The following is a 24,862-nucleotide window of genomic DNA, read 5'->3' on the forward strand; positions in this document are numbered from 1 at the left end:
AAATGAGGGAATGACTGTGGTACAGACATAGTGGAGCCCTTCACATGATTTCACAGATATATTCACATATGCAAGACAATGTTCAAACCTGACTTCTCCCTTTCTGATATTCTGCATATTACCAGACATGTAAAAGACAAGCCTGACCTCTCACCTCTCTGGGCCCCAAGTGACTTTTCCCTAGAGGAGAAAGGAAAATGCAACTGCCAACGGTATAGTCCAAAAGAAGACATTCTAATGACAAGTATAAAATAGATAAAACATCTTATTTATCTATGTTACCTAACTAATTCTGATTCAGCTACGACATATCACTACAGCGCTATTTGTCCTTGAGGCTGATTTTATGCTATCATACCCAATGATAGCGCCAACTGCTAAACTACATTCTCACACCAAACACCCTGCCGCAGCCGGAATCTTTACTCCATGCTGCCGACTAAGTTTTTCAAACACCAAACCTCCGTGAGTGGCCATTGCAACGAGCCACACGCTGATTATGCGTTTGAGAAAAACAACCTCAACGGTCCCACCCACCCCTATAAGTGCTTAGTGTGACAATATAACCTTAAAACTCAACTAATCAATATATATATTTATACACACCAAAAACCCAATATGGTGAAAAGAATTCCAGTCACTCCCACAATCGTTCCTGCTTCCCGACTCACTCCCAGCATGCACTCTGACGAGAGAGCGAGAGGGTGAGAGAGGGTCGAAACAGCAGGTTCAGGGACAGGTAGCACGTCCGGTGAACAAGTCAGGGTTCCATAGCCACAGGCAGACCAGCAGAAACTGGATCAGCAGCACTACAAGGTATCACATCCGGTGGAGCATGTATCAATACTGACAGGATCTAAAGAAAGTGAGAGCTGCACTCAGATCAGCTTTCTCCATTAAAATCTTTCCTCAATATTATAATTATTGCACAATACAGACCAGGGATCAGCTTCTATTAACACCTATGGCTGTAAATATTACAGTTTACCCAATACAAATGCACTAAATCCCAGATATAGTTCATCATTGTGTTTATGTTAGGCTACACATCATACAATATTTTGATAGAAATTACAGACAGTAGTCTACAAGAAGCAAAATAGAACTCAATATATTAAAGATTAAATATATTTCAATATGATTGAAACAGGCCTATAGCCTACTGTTTTATATTTTAATCCAGTCATCTTGGTTTTCATTTGAAGCATTTTATATGTCCCTTGTTTGTATCAACTGCAAAGACATTTGCAACTTTGAAATTGTAGTCAACTTTGTTCTGAATTTATCAGCAGTCACAAGGAGATGGATAAACTAGGAGATTCTATGTTTAGGGAGATCTGTGTTTAAAGTGAAGCGGGAGGGCAAAAAAAGCTTCTCACAAATGAAAAGTCAAAACAATATTAAACAAACACAACATTCCCTCACTGTGTGTGTGTGTGTGTGTGTGTGTGTGTGTGTGTGTGTGTGTGTGTGTGTGTGTGTGCGCGCACTCTGGATGAGGAGATGTAATCTCATGTTTTGTCCACAGAAACCAACAAGAGAGATCAGAGTCAGAGATTCTCAGTCGTCAGTCTTCCCAGAGTCAACAAACAGACCTGGCCTCCATATTCAGTGTATGTGGTCCTGTTCTATACATTTGTTTTTGTTTACCTCAAGTAAAGTTGATCTGTCAATCATTCATTAATGTGTTAATGGGAAAGCATTTTGTCTCTTGCTTAACTTATTTACTTTATTTATTTTAGGTGCTTGAAGAGAACATTTTGACATTTGTGAAGAACGAGCTGAAGATGTTCAAGAGGATTCTTAGTCCAGAACTCCCAGAAGGCTTTGAGAGTCAGAAGCAGGATAAGGAAATGGTGGACACTGAAGATGAGAAGCAGGAGAGCAGTGCCAGAGAGGGGGCTCTGAAGATCACGCTGCACATTCTGAGGAAAATGAACCAGAGGGAGCTTGCTGACACACTGGAGAACTGTAAGATCTGTCTGCCTCATGTTGAATGATGTTTTATAACATTTAGAAGCTGTAGCTAAAGTACAGCTAACGTAGCTGTGTAACCCAATGATATTGTAGCAGCCTTAACACAACACCTAGTGACCTCATCAAGTAGCAGCAGGGATGTGTTGTGGTGATTAATTTAGAGAGAGAGAGAGAGAAACAACATTAATAACACCATCAATAATACCAATAACAATATAATCAGTCACACCAGTCTGTAATGCATTATGAAATCATTCACACATTTAAACAGTCAGTTAAGAGAATACATGATTCTAATTTAAAACTTTATAACAGTCCTACAATACTGTAGGCATTAAAACAGACATAATATTAATATCCTCTGTGTTATTTCTAGATTCAGATGATCCTGCTGTGATTTGCCAACGTGAACTGAAATCTAATCTAAAGAAGAGGTTTCAATGTGTATTTGAGGGGATCGCTAAACAAGGAAACCCAACACTTCTCAATAAGATCTACACAGAGCTCTACATCACAGAGGGTGGAACAGGAGAGGTCAATAATGAACATGAGCTGAGACAGATTGAGACAACAGCCAGGAAACAAGCAAGACCAGAGACTGCAATCAAATGTAACGACATCTTCAAACCCTTAACTGGACAAGACAAACCTATCAGAACTGTGTTGACAAAGGGAGTCGCTGGCATTGGAAAAACAGTCTCTGTGCAGAAGTTCATTCTGGACTGGGCTGAAGGGAAAGCAAATCAGGATGTCCAATTTATATTTTCATTCCCTTTCCGGGAGCTGAATTTGATGAAAGAGGACAAACACACTTTGATTGAACTTCTTAATCACTTTTCAATGGAAACCAAACAATCAAGAATCTCCAACTACGACAAATACAAAGTTATGTTCATCTTTGATGGTCTGGATGAGTGCCGACTGCCCCTAGACTTCCAGAAGAACAAGATCTGTTGTGACGTCATAAAGTCAACCTCAGTGGATGTTCTGCTGACAAATCTCATCAATGGAAATCTGCTTCCCTCTGCTCTCATCTGGATAACTACCCGACCTGCAGCAGCCAACAAGATCCCTTCAGGGTGTGTTGACCAGGTGACAGAGGTACGAGGGTTCAATGACTCACAGAAGGAGGAGTACTTCAGGAAGAGATTCAGTGATGAGGACCTGGCCAGCAGAATCATCTCACACATAAAGACATCAAGGAGCCTCCACCTCATGTGTCACATTCCTGTCTTCTGTTGGATTTCTGCAACAGTCCTTGAACACATGCTGGAACATAAGAGAGAAGAGATGCCCAAGACTCTGACTGAGATGTACACACACCTTGTGGTGTTTCATACCAAACAGAAGAATGAAAAGTATCCTGGGAACGAAGAGACAGGTCCACACTGGAATAAAGAGAGCATTCTGTCACTGGGAAAACTGGCTTTTCAACAGCTTGTGAAGGGCAATCTGATTTTCTATGAAGAAGACCTGAAAGAGGCTGGCATTGATGTCAATGAAGCCTCAGTGTACTCAGGATTGTGCACACAACTCTTTAAAGAGGAATGTGGGCTGTACCAGGACAAGGTGTACTGCTTCGTACATCTGAGCATTCAGGAGTTTCTGGCTGCTGTATATGTGTTCCTCTCATTCATCAACAACAATGAGAATCTAATGGACAAACTGCATTCAACGTCCTTTTCTGTGAAGAAAAGACGCAATCGTAAAGTTACTGTCTACAAGAGTGCTGTGGATGAAGCCTTACAAAGTGAGACAGGAAACCTGGACCTTTTCCTCCGCTTCCTTCTGGGCCTCTCACTGGAGTCCAATCAGAAGCACTTACAAGGTCTACTGACAAAGTCAAGCAGCTCAGAGAGCCATGAAGAAACAGTGATGTACATCAAGAAGAAGATCAGGGAGAATCCCTCTCCAGAGAAGAGCATCAATCTGTTCCACTGTCTGAATGAACTGAATGACCATTCTCTAGTGGAGGAGATCCAAAGCTACCTGAGATCAGGAAGTCTCTCAGAAGCCAACCTGTCACCTGCACAGTGGTCAGCTCTGGTCTTTGTGTTGCTGACTTCAGAAAAGGAGCTGGATGTGTTTGACCTGAAGAAATACTCCAGATCAGAGGAAGGTCTTCTGAGGCTGCTGCCAGTGGTCAAAGCCTCCAGAGCTGCTCTGTGAGTAAATAAAATTACATTTAAGTACTAATCATCAGGAATAAATATTCAGTTTAGAGAGAAATATGTATTAAAGTGTTTATATAATATTATATTGAAAAACATATTGAATAAATGCGTTGATTTTCATATTAGTATATCAATATGACCATACAATTCTAGGAGACGGAAGATGAATCTATATGCTGTTTGAGAGAATAAAACAAATGCATCTGCCATTGTCCTTCAACACTACTCGTTAAATCAACAGTGTGTTTGTGAAGTCATGATGATCTCTTTGTCAGGCTGTCAGGCTGTGGAGTCACAGAGGAAGGCTGTGCTTCTCTGGTCTCAGCTCTGAGTTCAAACCCCTCACACCTGAGAGAGCTGGATCTGAGTAACAATGACCTGAAGGATTCAGGAGTGAAGCTGCTCTCTGCTGGACTGGGGAATCCCCACTGTAAACTGGAGACTCTGAGGTCAGTATTCCTGTAGTTGGTCAACAAGTGATAACTGTTCACCAGATCCACATGTGTTTCCAGGCACACATAGTCCACACCATCTGTGTTTGGAAGCTAACAGTTTTAAAATCAGTGTTAGTCTCCAGCGTTTTGGATCCAAGATGGCGTAGCAGTCAGACGTCTTTGTCCTTCGTCTTGACGTGTCCCATGTATATATATTTTTGTAGCTTTTTCTTAGCATATCTTTTATATTTTTCTAAACCCTTACTTCAAAATGCCCTCCTGCAACCCACCTCACCCAATGGACCTGCTTTTTCTCTAAAGTATTTTTCTTTACCTCTATTACTGGAATCTCTCCAACATAAGCTAGCCAGCTAACGGTCATCAGCTAACCTTTAGCTCGGAAAGCTCTCGCCAGTTTGTACAACGCTATTCAACCAGAGCATACCGGACCTATTTTTCTCTCCATATCCCCGGATTCCTACCGCAAGCTCTGAACCTTCTCACATTCTGACCTTCGCAGCGTCCCCTGAATGTTAACTGTCTAGAGCACAACGGACTGTTAGCTTATGAGGCCCATCGAATACATTCTGAAGCTGCTGTTAGGGGAAGTTTATAATTCCTTCATGTACTCATTAATTAAAATCAATCTGTCTATTTCTAAGAATTTGTAAGATACTTATTAACATAAAATAGACAGGGTCCAGTCTTTTTAAAATTACATAATAGTATTTATTCTCGTGAGCGCGCTCCCATTTAACCACAAACAACAGTTTATATACAAAACATGACGTCATTGGTTACAGAATAAAGCTCCTCCTCTTGACCAAGACAAAACAGGTTCAAAAGTTCATTCCAACTCACCAGCGCACACACATGACACACAATATCACTAGATCATTAACTCTAGAAGGTTCACTATAATTTATTACCACTTTAGCAGACAGCTCGAGATAATGGAAGACCTATGAAGTTACTCACTGCCTTATCTAAACATCTCAGGGCTAAGTTGAGTCGGTTCAACCATAGTTTAACAATCTCTTTGGCTTACTTTATAACCCACACCACATACCTCTCCAACTAAGTTGGAATGGTGTTTATTATGTTTTAATTACTCCTTGTTCATGCTACATAATCCCTTCCTTATGAATTAACCTGCAGAGTTCTGTCTTACTATCCAGGTCTGTACCCAAACAATTCGAGCTTCTACTTCTAAAAATGTACCTTTCCAGAAACAAGTCTCTCACCGTTGTCGCTTGCTATAGACCACCCTCTGCCCCCAGCTGTGCCCTCGACACCATATGTGATTTGATTGCCCCCCCCCCATCTATCTTCTGAGCTCATGCTGCTAGGTGATCTAAACTGGGACATGCTTAACACCCTGGTCATTCTACAATCTAAGCTTGATGCCGTCAATCTCACACAACTAATCAATGAACCTACCAGATATAACCCCAAATCCATAAACACGGGCACCCTCATAAATATCATCCTAACTAACTCGCCCCCCAAATACACCTCTGCTGTTTTCAACCAAGATCTCAGCGATCACTGCCTCATTGCCGGCATCCGTAATGGGTCTGCGATCAAACGACCACCCCTCATCAGTGTCAAACGCTCCCTAAAACACTTCTGCGAGCAGGCCTTTCTAATCGACCTGGCCGGGGTACCCTGGAATGACATTGACCTCATCCCGACAGTAGAGGATGCCTAGTTATTCTTTAAAAGTGCCTTCCTCACCATCTTAAATAGGCATGCCCCATTCAAAAAATGTAGAACCAGGAATAGATATAGCCCTTGGTTCACTCCAGACCTGTCTGCCCTTGACCAGCACAAAAACATCCTGTGGCGTTCTGCATTAGCATCGAATAGCCCCCGTGATATGCAACTTTTCAGGGAAGTTAGGAACCAGTATATACAGGCAGTTAGGAAAGCTAAGGCTAGCTTTTTAAAACAGAAATGTGCATCCTGCAGTACAAACTCAAAAAAGTTCTGGGACACTGTAAAGTCCATGGAGACTAAGAGCACCTCCTCCCAGCTACCCACTGCTCTGAGGTTAGGAAACACTGTTACAACCGACAAATCCACTATAATTGAGAATTTCAATAAGCATTTCTCTACGGCTGGCCATGCTTTCCACCTGGCTACCCCTACCCCGGTCAACTGCCCGGCACCCTCCACAGCAACCCGCCCAAGCCCCCACCATTTCTCCTTCACCCAAATCCAGATAGCTGATGTTCTGAAAAAGCTGCAAAATCTGGACCCCTACAAATCAGCCGGGCTAGACAATCTGGACCCTCTCTTTCTAAAATTATCTGCCAAAATTGTTGCAACCCCTAATACTAGCCTGTTCAACCTCTCATTCGTATCGTCTGAGATTCCCAAAGATTGGAAAGCTGCCACGGTCATCCCCCTCTTCAAAGGGGGAGACACTCTAGACCCAAACTGCTACAGACCTATATCTATCCTACACTGCATCTCTAAGGTCTTCGAAAGCCAAGTTAACAAACAGATTAAAGACCATTTTGAATCACACCGTAACTTCTCCGCTATGCAATCTGGTTTCAGAGCCTGTCATGGGTGCACCTCAGCCACGCTCAAGGTCCTTAACGATATAATAACCGCCATCGATAAGAAACATTACTGTGCAGCCGCATTCATCGACCTGGCCAAGACTTTCGACTCTGTCAATCACCACATTCTTATTGGCAGACTCAACAGCCTTGGTTTCTCAAATGATTGCCTCGCCTGGTTCACCAACTACTTCTCTGATAGAGCTCAGGGTGTCAAATCGGAGGGCCTGTTGTCCGGACCTCTGGCAGTCTCTATGGGGGTGCCACAGGGTTCAATTCTCGGGCCGACTCTCTTCTCTGTGTACATCAATGATGTCGCTCTTGCTGCTGGGGATTCTCTGATCCACCTCTACGCAGACGACACCATTCTGTATACTTCTGGCCCTTCTTTGGACACTGTGTTAACAAACCTTCAGATGAGCTTCAATGCCATACAACTCTCTTTCCATGGCCTCCAAATGCTCTTAAACGCAAATAAAACTAAATGCATGCTATTCAACCGATCATTGCCTGCACCTGCCCGCCCATCCAGCATCACTACTCTGGACGGCTCTGACTTAGAATACGTGGATAACTACAAATACCTAGGTGTCTGGCTAGACTGTAAACTCTCCTTACAGACTTACATTAAGCATCTCCATTTCAAAAATTAAATCTAGAATTGGCTTCCTATTTCGCAACAAAGCATCCTTCACTCATGCTGCCAAACATACCCTCGTAAAACTGACCATCCTACCGATCCTCGACTTCGGTGATGTCATCTATAAAATAGCCTCCAACACTCTGCTCAACAAATTGGATGCAGTCTATCACAGTGCCATCCGTTTTGTCACCAAAGCCCCATACACTACCCACCACTGCGACCTGTACGCTCTCGTTGGCTGGCCCTCGCTTCATCCTCGTCGCCAAACCCACTGGCTAAAGGTTATCTACCTTTTTCTCCTTCTCTCTTTCTTTCTCTCGGAGGACCTGGGCCCTGGGACCATGCGTCGGGACTGCCGCCCGTGGTGACTCCTTGCTGTCCCCAGTCCGCCTGGCCTTGCTGCTATTCCAGTTTCAGCTGTTCTGCCTGCGGTTATGGAACCGCCACCTGTCCCAGACCTGTTGTTTTTCAACTCTTAATGATCAGCTATGAAAAGCCAACTGAAAATTATTCATGATTATTATTTGACCATGCTTGTCACTTATGAACATTTTTGAACATCTTGGCATAGTTCTGTTATAATCTCCACCCGGCACAGCCAGAAGAGGACTGGCCACCCCTCATAGCCTGGTTCCTCTCTAGGTTTCTTCCTAGGTTTTGGCCTTTCTAGGGAGTTTTTCCTAGCCACCGTGCTTCTACACCTGCATTACTAGCTGTTTGGGGTTTTAGGCTGGGTTTCTGTACAGCACTTCGAGATATTAGCTGATGTACGAAGGGCTATATAAAATAAAATTGATTGATTGATTGATACAAGTCTCTGCTAGGTAAACCCCTGCCTTATCTCAGCTCGCTGGTCACCATAGCAGCATATAACTCGTTGCACGCGCTCCAGCAGGTATATCTCACTGGTCACCCCCAAAGCCAATTCCTCTTTCGGTCGCCTTTCCTTCCAGTTCTCTGCTGCCACTGACTGGAACGAACTGCAAAAATCACTGAAGTTGGAGATTCCCATCTCCCTCACTAGCTTTAAGCACCAGCTGTCAGAGCAGCTCACAGATCACTGCACCTGTTCATAGCCCATCTGTCTACAGCCCATCTATCTATCTCATACTGTATTTATTTATTTATTTTGCTCCTTTGCACCCCTGTATCACCTTCCATTCCAGTGTTTTACTTGCTATGATGTAATTACTTCGCCACCATGGCCTATTTATTGCCTTAACTCCCTTATTTTACCTAATTTGCACTCACTGTATATAGACTTTTTTTTCTACTGTATTATTGACTGTATGTTTTGTTCATTCCATGTGTAACTCTGCATTGTTGTATGTGTCGAACTGCTTTGCTTTATCTTGGCCAGGTCGCAGTTGCAAATGAGAACTTGTTCTCAAATAGTATAGCTGGTTAAATAAAAAATATAAAAAAATTGAGATAGAATGTTTCATATTAGGTTACAGTACAGAATGTCACCTTTTATTTAAAGGTATTCATACATATATATTTTACCGTTTAGTCTTAATAATTTGTACAAATTAATTTATTCAAAAGTTGAGTGTTTGGTCCCATATTCCATGCCTGCAGTGATTACATCAAGCTTGTGATTCTACTAACTTGTTGAATTCATTTGCAGTTTGTCTTGGTTGTGTTTTGGATGTTTTTCATAATAGAAACTGAATGGTGAATAATGTCCTGTCATTTTGGAGTCACTTCACTTGTATTGTCCGTAAGAATAGAAGATGTTTGGACTCTGATGTATCTGAAAATGTTGAAACAAATGTACTGCCACTACTTTTACCACCAAAGAATATCAGTGTTTTTTGTTTTAATATGGTTTAACTCTTTGCAGGCTGTCACACTGTCTAGTCACAGAGGAAGGCTGTGCTTCTCTGGCCTCAGCTCTGAGGTCAAACCCCTCACACCTGAGAGAGCTGGACCTGAGCTACAATCACCCAGGAGACTCAGGAGTCAGACTGCTCTCTGCTGGACTCGATGATCCACACTGCAGACTGGAGAAACTCAAGTATGTAGAGGGTTTATGTCAATGTTCATATCAGACATGTTTGACTTATAAGGCTAGTTAAGACAAATATTCTTACCACCCTTGGACGAAGGTATATCCAGACTGTGTTTGTGTGTGTGTATGTGTTTGTGTGTGTGAGTTCCCGTGTGTCACTCAATTACTGTCTGTTCTTCTGCTTACCGCTACAGTGTGGAACACGGTGGAGAGAACACAATGAAACCTGGGCTTAGAAAATGTGAGTGTTGACTGCTGTGACGAATATGACTAAGAATAAGTCTTAATTCAAGTTAAGTCAAAGTCAAAGACCACAATCATTACTTACTTGGTCATATTAAATAACAGCTGTAGTTCTACAGAAGCAGAAATCAAGGACACCAAGGTTTACAAAGAGTTGCTTTAACAATGTGTGTGTCTGTGTGTGTGGCATGTTCGTGTTACATAAGAAATGTGTGTGTGTGTGTGTGTGTGTGTGTGTGTGTGTGTGTGTGTGTGTGTGTGTGTGTGTGTGTGTGTGTGTGTGTGTGTGTGTGTGTGTGTGTGTGTGTGTGTGTGTGTAATTATTGGGAATACATGTGTCTTATATTACCATACAGTATAACATATGATCATTCTACAAGTATCAAGTTACCTTAACTTCTCCTTTTGACACCTAGAAACATCTACATTAAATGAATTAGTGAAAAGTGAGTTAACATTCTGTGAATGATGATGATTTCTAATATTGTGTCTGGTTTCATCCATCAGATGTCTGTGATCTCACACTGGACCTAAACACAGTAAACAGACGCCTCTCTCTGTCTGAGGAGAACAGAAAGGTGACATGCAGGAGAGAGAAGCAGCCGTATCCTGATCACCCAGAGAGATTTGAAAACTATGAACAGGTGCTGTGTAGAGAGGGTCTGACTGGGCGCTGTTACTGGGAGGTAGAGTGGAGTGGGAGAAGGGTTGATATAGGAGTGACATATAAAGGAATCAGTAGGAAAGGAAGGGATAATGACCTTTGTCTTGGATACAATGACGTGTCCTGGACTCTTTTCTGCTATGACAACAGTTACATTGCCTGTCACAACAATAATCCCATTATCATAGACGTCCGCCCCTCCAGCTCCCACAGAGTAGGAGTGTATCTGGACTGGCCAGCCGGCACTCTGTCCTTCTACGTAGTCTCCTCTGACACACTGACCCACCTATACACATTCACCTCCACATTCACTGAGCCCCTCTATCCAGGGTTTAGGTTTTGGTATGATGGCGAGTCAGTGTCCCTGTGTCAGTTGGTCCCTGTGTCAAACACAACATGATGTTTCACTCTAATCAGGGTCATGTTCAGTAAGACACACTGGAGCAACAATGTAGAATCTCTCTCTAGTGTGTAAACCCCTCTATCCAGGGTGTTTGGTATGAATATCTCTCTAGTGTGTAAACGCCTCTATCCAGGGTGTTTGGTATGAATATCTCTCTAGTGTGTAAACCCCTCTATCCAGGGTGTTTGGTATGAATCTCTCTCTAGTGTGTAAACCCCTCTATCCAGGGTGTTTGGTATGAATCTCTCTCTAGTGTGTAAACCCCTCTATCCAGGGTGTTTGGTATGAATATCTCTCTAGTGTGTAAACCCCTCTATCCAGGGTGTTTGGTATGAATCTCTCTCTAGTGTGTAAACCCCTCTATCCAGGGTGTTTGGTATGAATATCTCTCTAGTGTGTTAACCCCTCTATCCAGGGTGTTTGGTATGAATATCTCTCTAGTGTGTAAACCCCTCTATCCAGGGTGTTTGGTATGAATATCTCTCTAGTGTGTTAACCCCTCTATCCAGGGTGTTTGGTATGAATATCTCTCTAGTGTGTTAACCCCTCTATCCAGGGTGTTTGGTATGAATATCTCTCTAGTGTGTTAACCCCTCTATCCAGGGTGTTTGGTATAAAACATGTGTATTAGCATTACTTTCAGGTTAATATAAAGGATAGGTGTGTATGTAATATAAAGGTGTGTATGTAATATAAAGATGTGTACAATCCTGTTACTCTGGTTGTGTAAGTTACTGTTTTCACGTAACTCTGTACCTAATTCACCACAGCTGTGCACATCTCGTGTTCATACCCTCTGTTCTCTGAAACGTGTCTTTTCCGAACGAAGTCTCTCTTCATCCTCTATTCTAAGAACCAACAGTTCTTCGTACTCGTAGGAGAACACAGAGGACTCTGAATATTTGGCCACCTCATCCACAGGTTCGACACATTGAGTCAGTTGTGGTGGAACCAGCCATGACTAAGCATTTATAGGTCTACTATATAAGACCTCTGCTGGTTTCTGTGTCAGAGCTCTTGGCCCAACACTCAAGAGTGTGGGGTCGACCAGCCTCATTATTGCAGGACTCTCAATGAATCACTTACGGGTGCAGTGGCGACCCGTCATTCAGGGCAGCTGGGGCTGTTTTGAGCCCCAAATCTTTAGCAAAATAAATAAAATCCCACCCAAAAATTGGGGGCTTGCCTGTTTTGCATGTTATTTTGGCATTATTACATGACACATATCAGTTTGCAAACAATGTAAAAAAAAAAATATATATATATCATTGAATTAATAAAGCTGTATACAAACATGGTTTCTTTTTTGTTTTCTTGAGAAAGGCAGCTCCAAAATGTAGGTGTTTCAGCCTAGTTCAGTGCTTTTTAGTGGTGGAGGGGCAGCCAGCAGAAAATACAAGCGTTGCGCTGTGATTGACTCAGTGTTCTGTCACTCATGGGGAAACTACGTCACCTCCAAGTCTAAGGGGAGACCTGGAGAATTTGAGCCCCTTTGGGTGCTGCCATAGAGTTACATTAGAAGTGCCTATCCAAGAAGACTCAAAGTCATTGGCCACAGATAAAATGACGTCAAATCACGTTATATCTACAGTAGCTTTGATTGGACTGATCATGTCAACATCATACCTTCAAAATCTTAGCTAGCAAGCTTGCAGTCATCATCATGAATCAAGTTGACAATCTACTGGCAAATCACATGAAGATAAATAATGAAGAGAAATTATAGATAAAACATATCTGTGCTCATCGGCCATTGGACATAAACATTACACAACAAGTTGGAAATTGCAAATTCAACAATGACTGGTTTGGAAGGAATCAGTGACAGTGGCTAACTACACGCATTGCAAAGCAACCACTAGCCTGCTATTCAGTGGAGTGGCTGTGTGGTCCCACATCTGGGATTAAGGGTCTCTTTTCCAAGTTTAAAATGATAAACATTCAACAATGGCCATGCTGTCAATGAAACATAATTTGTGCCGCAGTCAAAATAACTGTTAACTCTGAACGGCGAAAACTTGACTTCAGTGAGTTCAAGACAACTGGGAAGTTGGGAATAAACGAGCTCCGACTAGGAAAATATGTTTTGAACGGTCATCCAACTCGGAATTGGAAATCAGGCCTCTTTCTAGAGCTACGACCTGAAGATCAATGACGTCATCATGATTTGACCTTGTTTTTTTTCGAGTTCCAGTTGTTTTGAAAGCACCATAAATCCAGAGAATGCCAGACTTTGATGACAACATTTTCCCACGAAGGGCCGACGTGCCACTTTCCTGTTCAAGTGAGCACAGCACAGCACAACAAGGTGAGTCCAAAAATGTCTTCTATGGTGCTGCATAAATTATGTAATATGCCAGGGAGATATGTATACTGTAGCTAAGAAAGTAATACTAAGTGTATGTTGTGTAGTAAGATGTTAGTAGCCCATGTGCCTCACCCTAAGAATTTGGTCTATTTTCCCCTCTTAATTTCACCTACTGTTCTGACTTGGTGGTGCACATGTAGCCTATAACCTGTTTTAGAGAAATGTAATCATTGATTATTGTAGGAGCTTTCATTGTCTGCTTATGTGCCCCCTTTATTTATCCTACGGTTCTGACTTGGTGTACAGGGAGAACACTGTAACAACGGCCCACGTTATGAATTCTGTCGCTGTACATTTCAAGTGCTAAACAAATCGTTATATTGACTACATCCGTCCTAGCTCGCTCATTAATTGTGGGGCGGCAGGTAGCCTACTGGTTAAAGCGTTGGACTAGTAAACGAAAGGTTGCAAGATCGAATCCCTGAGCTGACAAGGTAAAAATCTGTCGTTCTGCCCCTGAACAAGGCAGTTAACACACTGTTCCTAGGCCGTCATTGAAAATAAGAATTTTTTCTTAAGAGGGATAATTGTTCCACTGATCAGACTTACTGTATATTATAGACCATTGTTAAGAAGCAGAATTGTTCCATTTATCAGACTTATCGTATATTATAGCCCATTGTGTTAAGAATGAGACTAAATAAAGAAAATATCTAATAAAATCTCCTGAAGACCAGATTACATAAATCTGCCCAACAGATGGTGGGGCCAAAACAACAAGTAGGATGCATGCCAGCAAAGCCACTACACTACACAACATTCAACAATACATTCATTGCACTATAATGGTGACAAACGGTACCCAAAATCAGCCTACATAAACCTGTCCCAAAATCTGCTTCACCTGGCTATCAGCGGAGCCTTGTCTGGCAGCGAAACAGGTCATTCAGCCTCATTTACTGTCTTTAAAAAAACATAGCTGATATGGCTGACTTGCTTAATTAAACAAATGTGGTTTCTAATGACAATTGAGATGCACAAACTATGGCATAAGGGGACAACAAGCGGATAAGAGGCAATCTGTCATTTCAATTTTTAAATGTTTTAATCTTTATTTAACTTTTCTGCGCTACGGATACCGAATACGGGTTCACTTTCCTAAACAACCGCTGAATTGCAGGGCGCCAAATTCAAAAATATTCCTAAAAATATTTATAATCATGCAATCACAAGTGAAATATACCAAAACACAGCTTAGCTTGTTGTTTATCCACCTATGGTGTCAGATTTTGAAAATATCTGGATATAGATAATAGACAGGCCAGGAAACAAATATATATTTTTTTAAATATCACTTCCGGGTTACTTTTTCTCAGGATTTTGCTTGCAGAATAAGTATTATTTTTCTCACAGACAATATTTTGACAGTTTTGGAAACTTTGGAGTGTTTTCTATCCTAATCTGTAAATTATATACATATTCTACGATCTGGGCCAGAGAAAATGTCAGTTTACATTGGGTACGTTATTTAAAATAATTATAATAATCTGACCCCTACGCTAAGAGGTTAACCTCTTAATCTCATTACTGTCTGAATAAAGTGTCAAAACACCTCAAAAGTATGTTTAATAAACACTAGCATACTTTACATTTCTCCCCACAAAATCTCAAAGTAACAAAGTCGTTGAATTATGAGTGCACCCTGAACACACCTCATTTTCCTCTCTGGTCATTGGCCTAAACCGTGTAAAAACAGTTCGAATTACAGGAAATGAGCTTTAAAACAGTAAAAGACCCCCAGTCCTTTGTCTAGGGATTGTGCCAGAGGGGCAATGAAATTCACATAGCAAATCTCACTCTAAACTTTTTTCAAAAATGTTCATCCCTACTGGTTAATATAATGGATAATAATCTGTGGTTCACTTCACGTGACAGGGTTGACCTTAAAATTAGAGAAATTATAAAACATGTGTTCATTCGAATCAAGACATTTATCTGACCTCTAATGTTGCCAAGAAATGTGCGCCATAACTTCAACAGCCATTTTGTAACTGCATAGTAGGCTACAAACTTACCTTCACGTTCATGATATGAGCAAATCACATGGGCTGTTCAACAAAATTAGTCCCTTTTGGGTAGTGAAACTTTTTTTTTTTCACCTAATTTTTAAATTATGTCGGAAGAGTATATGTTTAATTTAATAAACATGTTTTCCCATCTCAAGAGGTTAAATAAATGTCTATAGTGCCTATTAAGTGCCAAATAAAGTAACATGGTTGACCATAACAGGGTTGACGATTTCATGTTAAATTAGCCATATATCCCGGCACAGTAGACGTGTCATTATACCCAGAAAAACGCAGAAATGGTTCCAATGGTTTTTCCACCATTCATTTTTCACATTGTGAATTTTACCAAAAATTTGAGTTAGTTGTTTGTTTTGTGTAGGCTTACCTTACATTTTGATAGCCGTGTAATTCTCTCTTGGAGAAGGTGAGTTTTATCAATATATTCACCTCAATTTACTCCAAAAAATGTGCAATGACAGTTATTGATAAACGTTTCCTTGTTGGAGAGAGATTTGTGCAGTTATCAAAACATCATGTCAGGGTAAGCCAACATGAAACACAGACCTCATAAGTAGTTCTAAAATCCCAGATGGAAAAATGAATGGTGAAAAAACGATCGGAACCATTTCCTGGTTTTATGACTCAACTGTGTTCTTCTTCTACTACTACTGCTACTGCTACTGCTACTACTACTGCTACTGCTATGACTACTACTACTACCACTACGACTACTACTACTACCACTACTACTACTACTACTGCTACTACTACTGCTACTACTACTGCTACTGCTACTGCTACTACTGCTACTGCTACTACTACTACTACTACTACTACTGCTCCTACTACTACTACTGCTGCTACTACTACTACTACTACTACTACTACTACTACTTCTTCTTCTTCTTCTTCTTCTTCGGTGGGGTTTAACAGCAGATGGCATCCAACGTTATTGTGCATTACCACCACCTACTGTACTGGAGTGTGGGCCAGAAACAGGGAGAAACTAAATCATACCTGCCAGCCCAGTTGCTCTTAAACCCAGGCACCACAGGCTAATAGGGATTTATTTCCTTTACTCTCATCAGACTGAAAATGTACCAGTTTAAAGTATACATAAATACTATATCTTTTTGTATTACAAATTAAATTTATTATAACATGCAAATATGCAAATGAGGCAAAACCTCATTAAATATGCGCTCATTTGCATATTACGAGAATTCGTTTTTCAACACATTGCTTCAAGGCAGAATGTTTTTTGTTTTTGTTTTATTGTGATAAGACACTCAATGGTCAGACTTTTACAGAACAGTTTATCAAAAGATGTTCATTTCATGGAATTATTTAAAAAACACTATTCACATGTATGATGGATGCATGTTTTGCATATATTTACAGATAAAATGACACTTAACATCAAAACGACACAAGATATCAAAAAAAGCCTCTGTAAAAGTCTGACCATAAGACCCAAGAACCTGTGTGTGGAATAATGTGAATGTACATCCTCTGAAGACTGAGAAAAATGAATTGGAGCACGGGGAACATGTCATTTTGAGAAAATGAGCGATAAAGATAGGCTAATGCAATTAACATGTACTTTCCATAAATATAACCATTTATGTCACATTAATTTTAAACTTATTTTAACCTCATACAATTTATCTCCTGGATTAATCTTTGTGTTTTCTGGTTGTGTTGAGTGGGACAATGGAACATAGCGTTTAACATTATCTATTGGCTATTGGCGTCTAGAAGATATTCACTTTATCCATAACAACAATCTGAGCCCCTTATCTGCAGGTTTAATCACTATATTTCTACAGCTTGATTTGTTTTATTTATTGTAAGGTTAACCTTTTGATATACAGGTCTGGTTCTGAATTGTGAAATTCAATTATTATTATTCAATTAGTACAATTACAGAACATTTGAGGACACATACTGTAATATAAAAGGAAGCCACATTCCTACCTATAAGAGTCTGTATAGTTTCTGACACTGACTCCAACTGAGATTCCCAATGTGAGGGGTATGGAAATAGTATCTGAGGAAACTCTGTTTCATATTCAAAATGATCTGATAACTTCAATCTTCTATGATAGACGTGTAGATCCCTCCGGAGCTCCCCGCAGTACACCTGTTTAGGAGTTGGTATGAAAGTCAGTCCTCTTTCTAGAACCTCACTCTCGGCTTGGTTGAGCCCAATGGGACATTGCTGGTCAAGACCTCTAATCGGTTGTGAAGTAGTATGGACATATTGATGGAACAAGGTCACTAAACTGGTGGTTAGACAGGGTAGATCCAAGAGCCTCTGCTGTCATCTAGAGGGTGTTTCTCTGTACTGCTTGACACATGGAGACTCAACGGAGGCCCAGTGGTGAGACAGGGTAGATCCAAGAGCCTCTGCTGTCATCTAGAGGGTGTTTCTCTGTACTGCTTGACACATGGAGACTCGATGGAGGCCCAGGGCAAGTGCTCAAAGTAAGGCCCAAACAATTGTTTGTCAGGCGGGATCTATAAAGCAGTATGTTCTTCAATTAGATGCCAATTAATATTCATACAGGGACAATAGGTGGGGCAGGAGGAAGAATGGTGTTCCTGATTTTCACAATTCCTCTTTTTTCTTTAGAGCTTCAGATTGAGATTGTTGTTATTCTCCAATATGTTTTTCTTCAGTGTTTCACACTGGGTTCTCCAAGGGGAAAACTCCCTCTACTCTCCTCTTAACAGTTGTAGCCCCATGCTTTTGCTGGGAATTGTCCACTGTTGGTATCAATTTATTTGGTCCCAAAAAGACAAAAAGAAAAGTGTATTTGTCTAGTTTTATCTGAGTCTCCAGTCAGAATCCACGTGGTTCATTTAAAAGTTTCTAAAAAGATTAAAAGTACATTTAAAAAAATGAGCTCCTGACGTTTCACCACAATAGGCTTCGTCAGACAATGGACAAAAAGTAGCCAATCAAAGCCAAAGGAGAGCGATGAGCACCATCATCAAACCAGCGAGACTGCCAGCAAGCCCAACATTGTTGATGCTGCCTAGCTCCAGTTAGCTCCGTGTCCAGAGTCTACCCACCCTTCCACAAGCGCCGTCAGGATAATGGCTCCACAACCCCCTCCGACTCTGACTGTTCCTGACTATCTTGGAACAGAAGCGCAGCCCAGATAAGACTAGAATCCTACCGTAGCCGCAGGTTTTCTGTACAAAAACTTTCATTTAAAAGCAACTGGTTCATAAGAAGAGAGTGTCTGGAAATCTTGGTTACTGAAGATGCTGCATTGCTAAAAGTTCTGTGTGGGGTCCATCTACTGGGAGGTGGTTAACTAGTCTGCATATATAAAGTTCTGTGTGGGTCCATCTACTGGGAGGTGGTTAACTAGTCTGTATATATAAAGTTCTGTGTTCCATCTACTGGGAGGTGGTTAACTAGTCTGTATATATAAAGTTCGGTGTTCCATCTACTGGGAGGTGGTTAACTAGTCTGTATATATAAAGTTCTGTGTTCCATCTACTGGGAGGTGGGTAACTAGTCTGTATATTCTACTGATTCTTATGGATACCAGCCCATACATTGGCTGTAAAAGTGGGTAGAAACAGACATATAACTGTAGCTATGTGGTCTTTACTTGAATGTGTTTCAGCAGGGTGAGGTCAGAGAGATGCTTCCAAGTAAGTATTTTTCTGAACTCATAAAATCCTTTACACAATCTGATGGGATGGATGTTCAACCCCATTAAAATGACCATAAAGTCTATATAGAACCTTTAAGTTAAGACCTCACAGATCTGTTCACGGCAAAACAGATCAATGAATGATACTAATGGATTCTTAAAGAATATAACATTTAAATCATGAGCCTCATCTTGAGGAGTCACCTGTGACAGTATTCATAAAGAGTAGGAGAGCTGATCTAGGATCAGTTTAGCCTTTTATATCATAATGAATCAGATTACACGGAGAGGAGGGACCTAATCCTAGATCATAATGAATCAGATTACATGGAGAGGGGGACCTGATCCTTGATCATAATTAATCAGATTACATGGAGAGGGGGACCTGATCCTAGATCATAATGAATCAGATTACATAGAGAGGGGGACCTGATCCTAGATCATAATGAATCAGATTACATGGAGAGGAGGACCTGATCCTTGATCACAATGAATCAGATTACATGGAGAGGGGGGACCTGATCCTAGATCATAATGAATCAGATTACATGGAGAGGAGGACCTGATCCTTGATCGTAATGAATCAGTTTACATGGAGAGGGGGGACCTGATCCTAGATCATAATGAATCAGATTACATGGAGAGGGGGACCTTTTCCTAGATCATAATGAATCAGATCACATGGAGAGGAGGACCTGATCCTAGATCATAATGAATCAGATTACATAGAGAGGGGGACCTGATCCTAGATCATAATGAATCAGATTACATGGAGAGGAGGACCTGATCCTTGATCACAATGAATCAGATTACATGGAGAGGGGGGACCTGATCCTAGATCATAATGAATCAGATTACATGGAGAGGAGGACCTGATCCTTGATCGTAATGAATCAGTTTACATGGAGAGGAGGACCTGATCCTTGATCACAATGAATCAGATTACATGGAGAGGGGGGACCTGATCCTAGATCATAATGAATCAGATTACATGGAGAGGAGGACCTGATCCTTGATCGTAATGAATCAGTTTACATGGAGAGGGGGGACCTGATCCTAGATCATAATGAATCAGATTACATGGAGAGGGGGACCTTTTCCTAGATCATAATGAATCAGATCACATGGAGAGAGAACCTGATCCTAGATCATAATGAATCAGATTACATAGAGAGGGGGACCTGATCCTAGATCATAATGAATCAGATTACATGGAGAGGAGGACCTGATCCTTGATCACAATGAATCAGATTACATGGAGAGGGGGGACCTGATCCTAGATCATAATGAATCAGATTACATGGAGAGGGGGACCTTTTCCTAGATCATAATGAATCAGATCACATGGAGAGGAGGACCTGATCCTAGATCATAATGAATCAGATTACATGGAGAGAGGGGGGGCCTGATTCTAGATCATAATGAATCAGATTACATGGACAGGGGGACCTGATCCTAGATCAGCACTCCTCCTCTGAGACACTTCCCAGGAGTCAACAGGACCAAGAAACCAAACATTTACTGTTGTAAAGTCTAGTTACAGCAGGTTTTTACTACCATCTAGTGGAAGAAACCAACAAAACACTTTATTATCAGGGTGGGGAGACGGCTCAGTGAAACAGGAAGTAAAGGTGTTTTTTGTACAGGATCCATGGTGAGATGACAGAGCAGAAAACACTACATGGAGAGAAGTACAAATAAAGTATTTCTGAACAATAAAGGACCGAGTAAGAGAATAAATACCTGGAATGACATATTATTACTAGTTAGTAGATCTCACAGGGTTCTGTCGTCATAATTTACCATACACCAGTGACGTCAGGAGGGACGTGATTTCCTAATATGAAAGTGAAAGTAACTGTGTGGTCTACGCCGTTACAAAACGACTGTGGAAAATGCAGCGCACATTTCTCCGCAACATTAGAAGTAGGATAAATGTGTTTATTTGAAGGACAGACGGACAGAATCTGGTAAGTCTTGGCTACATATAACTATTATAAAGTTAGGTCGTAGTCAGACATTCAATAGACAGAGTAGGCTTGAGATTTGATTCTTTATCATGCTGACCAACCTGTGCCCGGTTTCCACGATGGAATTTAGGCTTAACGCTGGAAACGCATGATAAGTGGTAAACCATAATTATCAAAATGCAAAGTTGAGTAAACGAAATTTTACAAATAAAAAGATCCGTAAACGATGTCTTAAGTATTTCTGAATAATAATGAATTCTAAAGGAAAGAGTATGTGAATGAATACTAGGAATGATATATTACTAGTTAGAACTGCTACTTGAGCTGAGTTGCAGTTTTCAAAGTGGAAACTAATCAGTAGGTTTACATGTTATCAGTAAAACGTCTGGTAAAGATGGTGGAGGAGCTTTTCAATTATACGGTTTTATGTTTATCTCAGGGTTTCTCAACCCTTTTGTTCTTACCAGCACTTACACACCTGATTCAACTAATCATCAAATATTTTAAGACTGTTCATTTGTATGCCTCAAATATTAAACTTTCTCAAATTAAAACATTTTGGGTTTGTAGGCCTGTTTACAATTATTAAAGTCACACAATAAGGAGGGGAAAAACACAACTAAACCTGGTTTCGAGTAAATTATATGTTTAGCAAAAATAATGTAAGAGAGATATCTTGAAGGAAAGACTATAATAAAATTGAAGCAAGATGCGGCACAATGTCATGATTTACTGCTGTCGCATGAGAGTGACTGTTAGAGCCACCCTCAGGTTACTGTTGTTATATGAAGGGGTGACGCCTTGACTGCAGTTGAATCTGAATATAAGAAAGTATCTGTACAGGGCCATTTTGAGATGACAGAGCAGCTCATAGTTTAATCGCTAAACTGCAATTGAGTTTCACAGTAAAGTGAGTATTTCAGGTTAATAACCTAGAATAAAATAGAGGGAACATGTGGAATACAGTAAACTAGTGTCGGAGTGCTGCTGAGTCATTCCTACCATGCGGTGACTTTTCTGTCCACAGGAAATATCAGTTCTTATTTAGTGTAAAATGTGGATACCAAAAGACTTTAAATATAAAGTGTCCTTTACCTTAAAAACACAAAATTATGGATCCTGAAAGGGAATTCTATGCATTTTAACTCTTTTTGTCAGAAGATGTAGGCTTTTTTGTCCCCAGATGTTATTTATCAACTTCCACAAGAAATATAAGCCATAAAATAACAAAATGTTAAACAATTTCTTCATTGTTTTATAGTCCTAGTTGAAGTCTCTTTCATCAATTACTTTTTCCATGATTATTGTATTTATTATCTAATAGGGAGAGCCCGGGCAACTGAAATGTCTGAGCTTTTTCAACAGTGTGACTGTGAACATCTGAACCAAAACCAAATTAAGGGAGACATAGATATGATTAAAAAACAACTGTTGATGCAATATGAAAATAAAATGGGTGGAGGAGATGAATCATAAACCCAGATTTGAGAACCTTTTGTTTGATTAAGAGTGAATTGGTGTGTGAGAGGAATCATAAACCCAAATTGAGAAGCTTTTGTTTGATTAACAGTGAATTGGTGTGTGAGAGTGTCACGGTTGTCGTCGGAAGGATGAGACCAAAGCGCAGCGTGGTGAGCGTACATTTTCCTTTTATTTAAAATGTCGCCAACAAAACAACAAACAAAGACACAACCGTGAAGCTTACAGGGCTAAAGTGCCACTAACAAAAGTCAACTACCCACACTGAAAGGAGGGAAAAAGGGCTACCTAAGTATGATTCCCAATCAGAGACAACGATAGACAGCTGTCCCTGATTGAGAACCATACCCGGCCAAAACATAGAAATAAAGAAACATAGAAAACAAAACATAGAATGCCCACCCCACATCACACCTTGACCTAACCAAATAGAGAAATAAAACGGCTCTCTGAGGTCAGGGTGTGACAGAGAGATATATTATGTATGACCTACCTAAAAGCAAGAGATCGCTATGTGCACAGGGAAGATCAGGGATATTGCCTCTGCGTATTGAAACAGGGAAGATCAGGGATATTGCCTCTGTGTATTGAAACAGGTCAGATCAGGGATATTGCCTCTGTGTATTGAAACAGGTCAGATCAGGGATATTGCCTCTGTGTATTGAAACAGGTCGGTATTGTGGTGAAATGGAGGAAAGACTATGTAACTATTGTGACCTCGAAGAAATAGAGATTGAAACGGATTTTATCCTCTATTGCCCTTTCTACCACAATATACACTTGCTCTTATTCCAGAAAGCACAGCAGATATACCCTGGCATTATGTGATGAGTGATGGGGAGAAATTGAAAAAAAAAATTGTCCATTGTGTATTTCCGTTTGTGGAATATTTAGATAAAGCCTTGAATATAAGAAAAATGTCTACCTATAATTAAATTGTAAAAATATTTAGCTTCTATGTGGTAAATGGTATGTGTGTATATAGATTGTGTATAGGCTTGTCTCCCATATGAATCTTCTATGTGGTAAATGGTATGTGTGTATATAGATTGTGTATAGACTTGTCTCCCATATGAATCTTCTCTTTGTTCCAGACTGGGTTCAAATGCCTTGTTTCTTTTTTTCTGTATTTATTTATCTGTATATGTATTTATATACAGTGTGTATGTATGTATGTGTATATACACTGCTCAAAAAAATAAAGGGAACACTTAAACAACACAATGTAACTCCAAGTCAATCACACTTCTGTGAAATCAAACTGTCCACTTAGGAAGCAACACTGATTGACAATAAATTGTACATGCTGTTGTGCAAATGGAATAGACAAAAGGTGGAAATTATAGGCAATTAGCAAGACACCCCCCAAAACAGGAGTGATTCTGCAGGTGGTGACCACAGACCACTTCTCAGTTCCTATGCTTCCTGGCTGATGTTTTGGTCACTTTTGAATGCTGGCGGTGCTCTCACTCTAGTGGTAGCATGAGACGGAGTCTACAACCCACACAAGTGGCTCAGGTAGTGCAGTTCATCCAGGATGGCACATCAATGCGAACTGTGGCAAAAAGGTTTGCTGTGTCTGTCAGCGTAGTGTCCAGAGCATGCAGGCGCTACCAGGAGACAGGCCAGTACATCAGGAGACGTGGAGGAGGCCGTAGGAGGGCAACAACCCAGCAGCAGGACCGGTACCTCCGCCTTAGTGCAAGGAGGTGCACTGCCAGAGCCCTGCAAAATGACCTCCAGCAGGCCACAAATGTGCATGTGTCATCATATTGTCTCACAAGGGGTCTGAGGATCTCATCTCGGTACCTAATGGCAGTCAGGCTACCTCTGGCGAGCACATGGAGGGCTGTGCGGCCCCACAAAGAAATGCCACCCCACACCATGACTGACCCATCGCCAAACCGGTCATGCTGGAGGATGTTGCAGGCAGCAGAACGTTCTCCACGGCGTCTCCAGACTCTGTCACGTCTGTCACATGTGCTCATGTGCTCAGTGTGAACCTGCTTTCATCTGTGAAGAGCACAGGGCGCCAGTGGCGAATTTGCCAATGTTGGTGTTCTCTGGCAAATGCGAAACGTCCTGCACGGTGTTGGGCTGTAAGCACAACCCCCACCTGTGGACGTCGGGCCCTCATACCACCCTCATGGAGTCTGTTTCTGACCGTTTGAGCAGACACATGCACATTTGTGGCCTGCTGGAGGTCATTTTGCAGGGCTCTGGCAGTGCACCTCCTTGCA

At 41.1% G+C, this 24,862-nt stretch overlaps 2 protein-coding genes across 4 annotated transcripts in view; both read left to right on the forward strand.

The window, feature by feature from the left end:
- The window catches only part of LOC129853993 (NLR family CARD domain-containing protein 3-like), a 37,862-nt gene extending 26,027 nt beyond the window's left edge, over positions 1–11,835 (forward strand). The window contains exons 7-13 of the mRNA XM_055920581.1: positions 1,529–1,613; positions 1,743–1,971; positions 2,354–4,142; positions 4,427–4,600; positions 9,645–9,818; positions 10,007–10,053; positions 10,563–11,835. Of these exons, the coding sequence (XP_055776556.1) occupies positions 1,529–1,613; positions 1,743–1,971; positions 2,354–4,142; positions 4,427–4,600; positions 9,645–9,818; positions 10,007–10,053; positions 10,563–11,119 (3,055 nt within the window). The 3' untranslated portion in view covers positions 11,120–11,835. The remainder of the gene's footprint in view (positions 1–1,528; positions 1,614–1,742; positions 1,972–2,353; positions 4,143–4,426; positions 4,601–9,644; positions 9,819–10,006; positions 10,054–10,562) is intronic.
- A 9,217-nt stretch (positions 11,836–21,052) lies between these two features.
- LOC129853998 (uncharacterized) overlaps positions 21,053–24,862 on the forward strand; it is a 29,396-nt gene continuing 25,586 nt past the window's right edge. For 2 of the 3 annotated variants that reach the window (XM_055920585.1, XM_055920587.1), the window contains exons 1-2: positions 21,056–21,143; positions 22,714–22,774. The gene's annotated coding sequence lies outside the window, so the exon portion shown is untranslated. Of the gene's footprint in view, positions 21,144–22,713; positions 22,775–24,862 lie in introns of all 3 variants that reach the window. The other variant, XM_055920586.1, reaches the window with a different exon arrangement.

The sequence above is a fragment of the Salvelinus fontinalis genome, chromosome 4 (genome assembly GCF_029448725.1).
Source record: "Salvelinus fontinalis isolate EN_2023a chromosome 4, ASM2944872v1, whole genome shotgun sequence".
In the NCBI taxonomy this organism is placed as follows: Eukaryota; Metazoa; Chordata; class Actinopteri; order Salmoniformes; family Salmonidae; genus Salvelinus; species Salvelinus fontinalis.